The sequence below is a fragment of the Boleophthalmus pectinirostris genome, unplaced genomic scaffold, assembly GCF_026225935.1.
Source record: "Boleophthalmus pectinirostris isolate CB_2022bp ecotype Guang Dong unplaced genomic scaffold, ASM2622593v1 HiC_scaffold_17, whole genome shotgun sequence".
Classification (NCBI taxonomy): Eukaryota; Metazoa; Chordata; class Actinopteri; order Gobiiformes; family Gobiidae; genus Boleophthalmus; species Boleophthalmus pectinirostris.
The window spans coordinates 8,332,954-8,345,533 of NW_026571115.1; the positions used below are offsets into that span (position 1 = coordinate 8,332,954).

General features: G+C 39.3%; 1 protein-coding gene across 3 annotated transcripts in view; it reads left to right on the forward strand.

The window, feature by feature from the left end:
* Nucleotides 1-12,580, forward strand: part of LOC110167802 (cytohesin-4-like) — a 47,325-nt gene that overhangs the window by 27,059 nt on the left and 7,686 nt on the right. For all 3 annotated transcript variants that reach the window (XR_008632069.1, XM_020933186.2, XM_055152853.1), the window contains 4 exons: nucleotides 4,313-4,461; nucleotides 8,131-8,242; nucleotides 9,996-10,072; nucleotides 10,275-10,346. Coding sequence is in view for 2 of the 3 variants with exons in the window: in XM_020933186.2 (XP_020788845.1) it covers nucleotides 4,313-4,461; nucleotides 8,131-8,242; nucleotides 9,996-10,072; nucleotides 10,275-10,346 (410 nt within the window). In the remaining variant the exon portion in view is untranslated. The remainder of the gene's footprint in view (nucleotides 1-4,312; nucleotides 4,462-8,130; nucleotides 8,243-9,995; nucleotides 10,073-10,274; nucleotides 10,347-12,580) is intronic.

The following is a 12,580-nucleotide window of genomic DNA, read 5'->3' on the forward strand; positions in this document are numbered from 1 at the left end:
TTACTTGTGTAATAGTTTTGATTACTCCTCCCACTGTGAGTCCACTATGTGAAAATACCAAAATGTTTGCATTATTTGATATTTTGTTCAAATTACATTAACTTCAAAATCACTGTAAGTCACTCTTACTTAAGTAGTAGTTTTCACAATATTTTTTCACTTTTTCTTTCTTCGAGCCCTGTTTCATAATTCTATTTAAGCAATATTGTTTTGAAGTAACTGTACTCTTATTTGAGTACCTCGCCTTCTGGAATAGATAAAAAGGGAAGTGTGAAATGACATCCATATAAAAACCTATAGAAATGACACATGTTGTTTCTATATTGTCTAAGCCTGCCACAAAAACAAAAGTTCAAGTCCTGGTGTTTTTTATTTCACTTTTTTTTTAATCTCTGAATAAATTCCTATTCCTAATATGGAATTTGGCTCCAAGTTCACTCTGATGACTGCTACCCTCTGTGAGCTTCATTTGACTGGAGCCAAATTATGGGTGACGTCACACTGCCTTAGTCCACTTCTTTAAACAGTCTATAGATGGGACCAGTTAGCACTTGGATGGGAGACTGTAAATCTATTGCAAACTGCTGTTGTTTTGTCTTTAGGCAAGACACTTCACCCACATTGCCTATAGTATGAATGTGGTGTGTGAGTGAGTGTCGGTGTTGGTCAGAGGACAGAAGTCTCAAAGTTTGGAGTGAATGAGTGAATGCACAAAATTACTAAGACAGTCCTGGTCTGCTCTTGGTTTATTCCTGGTTTAGTCTTGCTTTAGTCCTGGTTTGGTCCTTACTGTCTGGTCCTGGCTTAGTCCTGGTTTAGTCCTCTGATCTGGTCCTAGTTTAGTCAAGGTTTAATCTTGGTTTAGTCCTGGTTTGGTCCTTACCGTCTGGTCCTGGCTTAGTCCTGGTTTAGTCCTCTGATCTGGTCCTAGTTTAGTCAAGGTTTAATCTTGGTTTAGTCTTGGTTTAGTCCTGCTTTAGTCCTGCCATCTGGTCCTGGTTTAGTCCTGGTTTAGTCTTGGTTTACTCTTGGTTTAGTCCTTGTTAGGTCCTGCTGTCTGGTCTTGGTTTAGTCCTGGTTTAGTCTTGGCTTAGTTCTGGTTTAGTCCTGCTATCTGGTCGTGGTTCAGTCCTGGTTTAGTCGTGGTTAATCTTGGTTTAGTCCTGGTTTGGTCCTGCCATCTGGTCCTAGTTTAGTCCTGGTTTAGTTTTGGTTTAGTCCTGGTTTAGTCGTGGTTAATCTTGGTTTAGTCCTGCCATCTGGTCCTGGTTTAGTTCTAGTTTTTATCTTGATGCAATCCTGTTCAATCAAGATATGTAGTCCTGGTTTAGTCCTCGTCTAGTCCTGATCTAATCCTGACCTAGTCCTGATTTAGTCCTCTTTTAGTTCTGGTCTACTCTTGGTTTAGTCCTGATCTAATCCTGGATGAGAGAGCTCTGAGTAGATCTATCAGGGGCCACAGTGGGGCTTATTATCAGTCTCTCTAATGCAAACTGTTATTGTTGTGTCCTTGGGCAAAACACTTCACTCAAATTGCCTATAGTTAGACTGAGATGTGTGTGTGTGTTGGTGATGTTCAGACGCTCAGAATTTGGAGTGAATGAGTCATGCACAAAATTGCCAAGCGACTTTGAGTGTCTGGAAATTATAGCCATTATAAGACTAATGTGATGTTATTTTATGCTCGACACAATGACCCAAAAGAAATTATTTTAAATCATTAAAAAAGCTTCAGTGGGTTCAGCACCGTTAGGGACTTTAATGGTTATACGTTTGTTAATGAGTCTTAGAAGTTACTTATTTCTCTGCACCTAAAATCTGATCTTGAATTACAAAATTATAAGTGCAAATAAAAAGGTTCAATGGAAGTAATAGTACTCTTACTTGACTAAAAGTTGTGGTGACTCTTCCCACTGTGAGTAAATGACAAGGGACGAAAGCTTTAAGCTGACAACCTGAAATGATTTCAACATTTGTTTTTGCAGCGCTCCTTTAGATAATATTTTGTTTTTCTCTTTTTTGTGTCCATCCTTTGAAAATACCAGATTCTGTGAAGTATTTAAGATTATGTGTCCTTCAAAATTACATTAACTTGAAATTATAAATCAAATATTGTGTTCTGACAGTTACTCTTTACTTGAGTAGCACTTTTCCCAAATACATTTTTACTCTTAATTGCGTAATTTCTTGACCCACTACTTTGTACTTCTACTTGAGTAATGTTATTTTGAAGTAATGTTACTCTAACTTGAGTACAGTTTTTGAGGTTATTTAGAGGTTTGTAGAGTAGTCAAAAATTGTACTCAAATAAGAGCAACATTACTTCAAAATAATATTACTCAAGCAGAAGTACAAAGTAGTGGATTGTGATGTAGGTTGACTGTGAACGAGTTGGGGTTCGGTGAGCAAGGTTTAAAAAATACAGACAAAGACGTGAAGCGGTGGCCCACAGTTTACTTTTGTTTGTTTTCAGTGATTACAAAAATTGCAAGTGTAAAAAAGTGCAGGGTGCAAAATGGAGGCAGGCAGCAGTTTCCTCTCTAGCAGCAGAACACAGAATGATGTAGTGAGGTGCCTTTTATCTTCTCTGACTGATTGGATAAATCTATCTACAGCTAAAAAAGGGATGGTAAAATTATCTTTAACTTAAAATCTTGATTTAACCCTCCTTAAAATAAACCAAAAACCAAATAACTATATTAAAACCCCAACTATATACATAAAACCCTCAAACCATACACCAATTAAACTTTAAAACCCATAAACCAAAAAAACACCAAACCTACCAGTGTTGGGAAGGTTACTTTTAAAATGTATTCCCCTACAGATTACAGATTACATACCCCAAATGTAGTTTGTAACGTAATCCATTAAATTACTTCAAGTGAGTAATAGAATATGAATACTTTGGATTACTTGATATTGTCATGCTTTTTAAAACTACATGAATGTAGCAACCACATCCTGAAAATTCTTGTTTGTTCAAATTGGTTGTTGAGCCCAAGTCTCCATAAACAGACTTTTGTTTGCTGTAGACATGCAAAGACTAGAATCTTAACATAAGATGTTTTATCCAGTCTTTATTTAAGCATATTAAAAATATTATTGACAGAGAAATGATTTATCTATATGAGATCACTGCTGCCTTAAATTATGTCCACCCTACTGTTGGGTGTCATATTGTTTAGACCTGGTTTAATCCTGGTTTAGTCCTGGTTTAGACCTGGTTTAGTCCTGGTTTTAGTCCTGGTTTTAGTCCTGGTTTAGACCTGGTTTAGTCCTGGTTTAGTCCTGGTTTAGTCCTGGTTTAGTCCTGGTTTAGTCCTGGTTTAGTCCTGGTTTTAATCCTGTTTTAGTCCTGGTTTTAGTCCTGGTTTAGTCCTGGTTTTAGTCCTGGTTAGTCCTGGTTTAGACCTGGTTTAGTCCTGGTTTAGACCTGGTTTAGTCCTGGTTTTAGTCCTGGTTTAGTCCTGGTTTACCGAATATGTAATCCATTTATTTCAACAAGTAACTGTAATCCAATTACCATTCACTGAAACAGTAACTGTAACTCAGTACAGTTACTCATAATTTGTACTCTGATTACGTAACGCCAGTACATGTAATCTGTTACTCCCCAACACCGCCTACTACCCCTTTACAATATAATACACTTGGTCTTGCACGGAACCTAAAAAGTGGGACCTCGTTTCCAGGGGGAATCTTTTGGGACCTGGACAGATAATAAAAGGAGGTAAATAAAAAGCAGACAGACACCATTCATTAAAACACCATAAAACCCACTACCACACACATCAACACTTAAAACATTTCAAAACCGATATACTGCCCCATATATATTGGACTAACTCAATTTAAAAGGTAATTTAATTCTGTCTCTTTTTCCTCCAAGGACCAGCAGCTTTCAATTAAAGTGCTAGTGTGCCTCGGGATTAAAAGTGGTAAAAGGAAAGACAATAAATACATTTTAAAACCAATTGTGTGCAATGTCTTTCTGTAATATGTGCAAATATGTTTAAAGTGCTGTGTGCTATTAAAAATGTGGTGTTTTAAAGTGTCTTAGTGAAGTGTGAAAGGGAAAAGAGAAAAGAAAAGAGTAACTTAAAGAGTAACCATCACGACGTAACATCTGATTTATAATTTGAAGTTAATGTAACTGGAAGGACAAAAGATTAAACAATGCACAGAATTTGGTATTTACAAAGGACAGACACAAAAATGAGATGTCCAGGAGTAATCGTACTACTCACCTCTGTGTATACTGAAGTACGTATGATGACATGTCAAATATTATGTGTGTGTGTTTTTGTAGATACGTGTTACATCTTGTCCTTCTCCATCATCATGCTCAACACCAGCCTCCACAACCCCAGCGTCCGAGACAAACCCAGTCTGCAGTACTTCATCTCCATGAACAGAGGCATCAACCACGGAGAGGACCTGCCCACCGCCCTGCTCTCGGTCAGTCCTGGTTTAGACTTGGTTTAGTTCCAGTTTAGTTCTAATTTAGTCCTGGTGCTGTCCTGGTTTAGTCGTAGTTTGTGGTCTGGTTTAGTCCTGGTTTAGTCCTAGTTTAGGTCTGGTTTAGTCCTGGTTTAGTCCTAGTTTAGGTCTTGTTTAGTCCTGGTTTAGTCCTAGTTTAGGTCTGATTTCGTCCTGGTTTAGGTCTGGTTTAGTCCTGGTGTTATCCTGGTTTAGTCCTGGTTTAGTCCTGGTTTTGTCCTGGTTTAGTCCTGGTTTAGTCCTAGTTTAGGTCTGGTTCAGTCCTGGTTTAGTCCTGGTTTTGTCCTGGTTTAATCCTAGTTTAGGTCTGGTTTCGTCCTGGTTTAGGTCTGGTTTAGTCCTGCTGTTGTCCTGATTTAGCCCTGATTTAGTCCTGGTTTAGTCCTGGTCTTGTCCTGTTTTATGCCTGCTTTAGTCCTTCTTTAGTTCTGGTGTAGTCTTGTTTTAGTCTTGTTTTAGTTCTGGTTTCACCCTGGCTTAATCTGGGTTTAGTCCTGTTTTAGTCCTGATTTAGTCCATTTCTAGTTTTGGTTTAGTTGTAGCCTATATTTGGTTTAGTCCTGGTATAGTCCTGATCTGGTCTTATTCACTCCTGTTTTCTTAGTTTCAGCCTGTTTAGCTGTGGTTTAGTTCTGGTTTAGTCTTAGTTTAGTCCCTTTTTGTCCTAGTCCTATATACTGAGCCTTAGTCCTGGTTTAGTTCTGATTTATTCGTATATCTTTGAGTCTTGATTGATTTCCCCATAGACCCCCTCTCAGTCCCGTCACACTCCCACACTCCCACACTCCCATATTCACATTATACAAGACCCCTGAGACACAAGAATAAATTACCTTCAGGCAACAGCTGCAACTCTGCGTCCGTGCTTTGTTGACATATTTATAATTAATTACATGGGTTAAAGCAGCACTATAACTTTTATGGGGTGGGGGTCTGCCACTCGCTCGTCTCCATGATACTGTTGCTTTGCCTGCACTAGCGAGGGGCAGATTTTTTTCATTTGTACCAACATGATGCTCCCAAATCCTACAAGTGTCACAGATTTTTCGTGATATTCTTGGTGCCCATTGTACGGTTAATTGGATGAGTGGACCAATCATGTCGCAGCACTGAGGTTTGTCTTGAAGTGAAAGACAAAGCACCTAAGCCACGAACCAAAACAAACATAGCAACGCCCACAGACGTACTTCACCCTATTTTAGCGTCAATACAGACTTTATTCAGGGCCTGTTTACACAAGAACGCTTGCGGGTAAAAAAACCTAAATATTTTATCGTAAGTGCCTTTTGTTTAGACCGTAACAGTGTTTTGGGGGCTTAACCCTCTCAGGCTCAAATTAATTTTTAGTATCAGGAAAAATCTGATATTTGGGGAAAATTATAATATGGGGTAGTAATATACAATTCTGACTTTTTTATCCTTTGTAAACAAAAAAAGTATTTTGCAATTCTGGCAGGCCGTTTGCGTGTAACCATTCTTGCACAGTCTGCATCGCCCACGTTTATCAGCATGGATGGGAGAAAAGGCTCCTGAGTAAAAAAAGCTCAGATAATATGGATGTGGAGTAAGTAGGTACTTGGAATTTAGCTGTTGCAAATCTGCAACGCCTGCCTGGAGAGGGTTAAAAACACAAAAATCTGAAACCACCTTTCAGAGTGGAAAAGCTGAATACGCTCCGTCGAAGCGTTTCCGTCTACACTGCCCAAGACGCAAAACCATACCAAATAGGAATTTCGCCATGAGGCTCTTCCGGCTCCTTCTGACCCTGGCTCCATTTGACTTACATTAGGATCTTGTGGCCCCGCTCCCTTTAACTGCTGCAGTGAGCCTCGTCATAAAATGTTCGTATTAACCCGCAACACGTGATCCTGAATTTTTTTCTTTCGCTATTTTGTCCATCAAAAAAATCCTATTCATAACATAGAGTCTTGCTCCACATTGACTCCTGTAACTGTGAGCATCGCGAGCTTCGTTTGAGGGGTGCTGAATGCTATGGGTGACGTCACACTCCTTCTTCTTCTCCACTTCTTTTATACAGTCTATTGCTCAGATCTGCTCACGTCACGCACGCGTTTACGTCACATACATCACCACCTGGCATCACCGTATGCACGCAGATTTCCTCACGAAAACACTCATCTGAAACATGGAATAAAAAGTGAAGCCGCAACGCCACTTCAGACCGTCATCATATAAATGTAGCCTTAGTTTGTGAAAAACATGTCGAAGGTAAACGCTTTGTGTACATGTGGACAGGGAAGATGCACTTTTCTCTCATCTGAACGTGACAATAATGTGATTTTTTTGGGTTGTTCTACTGTTTTTCCAATCAAATTCTTATAATTGTTAAGACGCTGTGCTTTTTCCTACTTAGTCATCCCATGATTGAAAATGTGCAGAACTCACTTCAGAGTAACAAACAGATCAGTCAGTTTTACATTCGCCAGGGAGATAGAAGCCATACTGTGGAATATTATAGCCAAAGAAACATTTTTTATTTGGTAAAAAGTTTTTTACTGAGTACAATCTTGCATTCTTACATAACAAATGTTCTTGGACAAAGAGAGAGAGGGGTACTAGAACACAATTCAATCCAAAGACTATTGAAGAAATTCCTGGATCCTGCACTCTGTATATAAGCGTAACAGTGCAGTACCCAGTCTGTACGAGTCTGATTGTTCAGTACAAGCACATGCATCCTTATGACCTATTGTGTGTGAGAGCTCTCAATGAAACCTCCCATTGTCATGTGATAAGAACATATAAAAGCATGCATTTTTACATCCTTCATAATTAGATGTTCTATCCACTCACAAAGCGAAGGACCCAGCTGCTATAGCGAATTATTCTAAACCATCCACTTCAGATTTACCACACATGCATTTATAAAAACTGGGTGAAGTATTTTGCCCAAGGACACAAAGACAGAGTGAGCTGGGGATCAAGCATTTGCGTTCTTCTATATATTGGAAGTTGTATTATGTCATTTTAAAGCCACTGTATGCAGCTTTTTTCCAGTTTTTATTGGAGTGAAAAGGATAGAAAAACATGCATCCTTATTGTGAGCACACTCTTGCTTGTTCCTGCTTGTTTCCATGGATACATTTGTCCTTTGACCATAATATTCTACAGTATGGCTTAAAACGTATCTATTTCTAGCCATGGAAAAAGTTCCAAAGTATGGCTTTAACTTTATTCTTCCATGGAATCATGCAGGTGATTCCAGAAAGCTACATATTGTTCCTTTAAAGATACACTTTGTAACTTTTTGGTTGAGTCTGTCACATGCTTGTTTCTATGGAGATGTCATTGCTCTTCCTGGAATGTTCCACAGTATGACATTATACAGCTCTATGTTACATTTCTTCAATTACAGGTGGTTTTATAGCTCAAAAATACCTAGAAAAACAAACATTCTGGCTGTGAGCGGGATTGCCTCTCCACAGATCTGACCTGTAACTTGGTCTGGTTTGGTCTCCATGAAGATAGAAAAGTTTATTGTCATACTGAGAAACATTCCAGACAAAGCAAGAACATCTCCATGGTAAACAGCATTTGACTGACCCTCCATCAGAAAAGTTACACGATACACCTTTTTAATGCTTCTGTTTGTGTTTGTGTTTGTAGAAGTTGTACGCGAGCATCCGTAGTGAGCCATTCAAAATTCCAGAGGATGATGGGAATGACCTCACGTTGACCTTTTTTAACCCCGACAGAGAAGGCTGGCTGCTCAAGATCGGTACAGTACAATTAATACAAAACTAAAAGTGTCACAATGTACATTTTTACAGCATCACAGTTTTATCATTATTCACAAGTGTTGACATCAGGAAAACTGTGAAATCTTTCATTCACACTAAAGATAGGCGATACATTAGTTCCAATGTCAGTGACCAGCTTTAAAGGGCCCATATGATGCTATTTTCTGATCTATGTTATAATGTTTCCTCTTCACAAACAGACCTGGTGTTGTCAGATAGTGAAAGTGACCAATCCGTGTATCATTCGTTCATTCGTATTTTCAATATAAAACCAAGAAAATGAAAAAACAACAAACAACTATTTTCTTCATTATTTGTTTCCAAAACCAAAATGAAAAAACAGATAACGTAATTTGTTTTTTTTGGGTTTTTTTTCAGTTTTTCGATTTTGTGTTTAAACGAATAATGGAAAAAACAGATAATGACCGTTTTCCGTTTCCTTGACTTCCGTGACTGTGATGCTGGACAGAACCAGGACTAAACCGTCACTAAACCAGGTCCGGGACCAGACCGGGACTTAAACCAGGACCAGACCGTTATTGAGACTGGAAAATAGATGTTTTTTCATTTTATTATTTTTGGTTTTATATTGAAAAACGAATGAACGAATGATACACAGATTGTGACCAAGCTTGTAATGTAAAAACTTACTGTGATAAAGTAAAAAGTGGTCCAAAAGTCCAAGGCATTCTGTTGGAAATAGAATAGAATAGTAGAAGTGCTTTAATGGTTACGTGGGACAAGCCAACACGTGTTTCGACACACGTGACGTGTTAGTCACCTTTGTTCCCTTCACTGTCTGTCAGCTTTCGAGCCTCGTCCTTGAGGAGCACCAGATGTGAACTTCTACGAAGATACGCTGAAGCTCTCACTTCCTTTGTGCTTTTAAACCTAGAGTTGTTTGTGTGCTTTTTTTTTTTTTTTATTCACACAGGTTTAACACACAGACCTTGTATATTTAGGCTGAATTCTTTCTCTCAGACTGAAAATGGGTTTCAGAATCTGGAATGTGATGATGTCACAGGGGCAGTTTTTCCCGTTAATTACATTGTACTTTATCATGAAATATCTAAAAAGTTTATTCACAAATCCTTAATATAATTGTTTCTACCAGGACTTTTAAAACCTATTGACTTGCTATGTTAAATTTAATTAAATATTAAATAATATTGGCCTTTAGAATGCTGTGATGTCATCTAAAACCCAGCAATACAGGAAGTACTCCATTGTGTTTTTAAACTCCATACACCTTGTCTGGAATAATTTGGATAATTTAAGCACTGGAATTGCCAATCTCCACTCAACAAAAGGTAAAAGGTAGCTGTTAACTGAAAAAACAAACAAACAAGAAAAAAACAAACTACTGCTTCATGACATCACAATGTGGAACAAAGCATTTTGAGCTTTGTAGATGTAGATAAACTAATAATAAAGATTTACTCAATGAATGAAACAAAACACTACTTGAGGTGTGTTTTTGAGGAGGTAACATCATTCAAACATGTCTTAAAATAAAGGAAATCATATAAAATAGTATAGTAAAGTAACTATAATATAAACATTAAACATTAAAATAGTCATTTTTTTATTTTGTTTTATTGTAACTTGATTAATCACATTTATTGATTAACTCAATCATCCTGACACCCCTCTACACAATATCTTACACTGACAAGTCATATCAGAACCTCTCATGTTTTCTTCTTTCTCTTCTTTTTCTTCTTTTTTCAGGAGGAAGAGTAAAAACATGGAAACGGCGATGGTTCATTTTGACAGACAGCTGCTTGTACTACTTCAAATACACAACCGTAAGAAGATTTGAACAGATATAACGTACAAATACGCGTTTACAATCACCTCACTCCAGCTCATTTTGTTCTCTATAGACTTGCTTTTTTGGCTGTTCTAATCCAACTCTTTTTATTTTCTCATGCGAATCTCAAAAGACAGTTTCATGGATTATTTATCGTTGAATTCACACAGTACATGTCTGTTTTCCTCTTCCTCCAGGACAAAGACCCCATCGGGATCATCCCATTGGAAAACCTGTGTGTGCGAGAGCTGCAGGACTCCAGTAAACCGGTAAACACTCACATATGTCATTATGTAACTGTGCTGGGCGCCTGTATAAAACCACATTCAATACAAGGTCCTCTTCATCAACTACAAGGCCTGGTTTAGTCCTGGTCTAGTCCTGGTTTAGTCTTGGTTTAGTTCAGGACTTGTATATGTCATTATGTAACTCTGCTGGGTTCCTGAACAAAACCACATTCAATACAAGTTACTCCTCATCATCTACAAGACCTAGTATAGTTCTGGTCTAATCCTGGTTTAGTCTTTGTCTGGTTCCTGTCTAGTCCTGCTTTAGTCTTGGTTTAGTTTGGGTCTAGTCCTGGACTAGTTCTGGCCTGGTTTGGGTCTAGTCTTGGTTTAATGCTGGTTTAGTCCTGGTTTAGTTCTGGTGCAGTCCTGGTCTGGTCCTAGTCTGGTCCTAGTCTGGTCCTGGTCTGGTCCTGGTCTGGTCCTGGTCTTGGTGTAGTACTCATGTAGTCCTAATTTAGTCTTGGTCTAGTCCTGGTGCAGTTTTGGTGTAGAACTAGTGTAGTCCTGGTTTAGTTCTGGTGTAGTCCTGGTGTAGTCCTGATGTAGCCCTGGTGTAGTCCTGGTTTAGTCCTGTTGTAGCCTGGTGTAGTCCTGGTTTAGTTCTGGTGTAGTCCTGGTGTAGTCCTGATGTAGCCCTGGTGTAGTCCTGGTGTAGTTTTGGTGTAGTCCTGGTGTAGTCCTGATGTAGCTCTGGTGTAGTCCTGGTTTAGTTCTGGTGTAGTCCTGGTGTAGTCCTGATGTAGCTCTGGTGTAGTCCTGGTTTAGTTCTGGTCTGGTCCTGGTGTAGTTTTGGTCTTGTCCTGGTGTAGTTCTTGTGCAGTCTTGGTGTAGCACTTGTGTAGTCCTGGTTTAGTTCTGTTGTAGTACTGGTCTAGCCCTGGTGTAGTCCTGGTGTAGTCTTGGTGTAGCCCTGGTGTAGTCCTGGTTTAGTCCTGGTGTAACCCTGATATAGCTCTGGTGAAGTCCTAGTGTAGTTCTGGTTTAGTCCTGGTCTAGTCCTGGACTTATATGCCATTACACAACTCTGCTGGGTCCCTGTTCCAAACCACATCCAGTATCAGCTCCTCTATTACCTGCCGCGCTCTGTGTCTGCTCCTCTGTCTCCTCCATCAACACCAATCTCCTCACTCCACCCGCCCGGACAAAGAACTCCCACCAGGAACTCATTACAGAACTATTTTGTCCTGTTAGAGTCCTGGTTTAGTCCTGGTATAGTTCTGGTCTAGTTCTGGTTTAGCCGTGGTTTAGACCTTGTTTTAGTACTGGTCTAGTCCTGGTCTAGGCCTGATTTAGTCCTGGTATAGTCTTGGCTTAGTCCTGATTTTGTCCTGGTCTAGTCCTGGTGGTCTTGGTTTAGTCCTGGGGTAGTCCTGGTGTAGTACTGGTGTAGTTCTGGTTTAGTCCTGGTTTAGCAGTAGTTTAGACCTTGTTTTAGTACTGGTCCAATACTAGTCTAGTCCTGATTTAGTGCTGATCTCTTCCTGGCTTAGTCCTGATTTTGTCTTGATCTAGTCCTGATGTAGTCCTGGTTTAGTCCTGGTCTATTTCTAGTCTAGTCCTGGCTTAGCCAAGGTTTAGACCTTGTTTTAGTACTGGTCTAGTCCTAGTCTAGGCTTGATTTAGTACTGGTCTAGTCCTAGTCTAGGCTTGATTTAGTCCTGGTCTAGTCCTGGCTTAATCCTGATTTTGTCCTGGTCTAGTCCTGGGGTAGTCCTGATTTAGTCCTGGTATAATCCTGACTTAGTCTTGATTTAGTCCTGACCTAGTACTGGCTTAGTCCTGATTTTGTCCTGGTCTAGTCTTGGTGTAGTCCTGGTTTAGTCCAGAACTTCTTATCACAGATAAAAACTCACCTGTTCAAACTGACATTCCCCTGACACACACCACATTTCTACTAGGCAATATTGGTGAAGTGTCTTGCCTAAGGACACAACAGCAATTTTCACTTGACTCACTTGTTATACAGTCTATGATTTTGACCTTAACGTAAAATCCATGAAGACTCAGACTGCTCTAAAATATTTTTTATGTAAACTACTGCTGAATCTTACTTACCTGTCCAGTCAGAACCACACTTTGAAAAAAACTTCACAAAGATGCGTGGATCTGGAGGTGTATCATGTCTCTTTGATTGACAGGCAGATTAACCAATCAGAGAGACGCATGCCAGTCACGTCAACAACAAACATGGCTGCTTACACATAAAAAAAGAA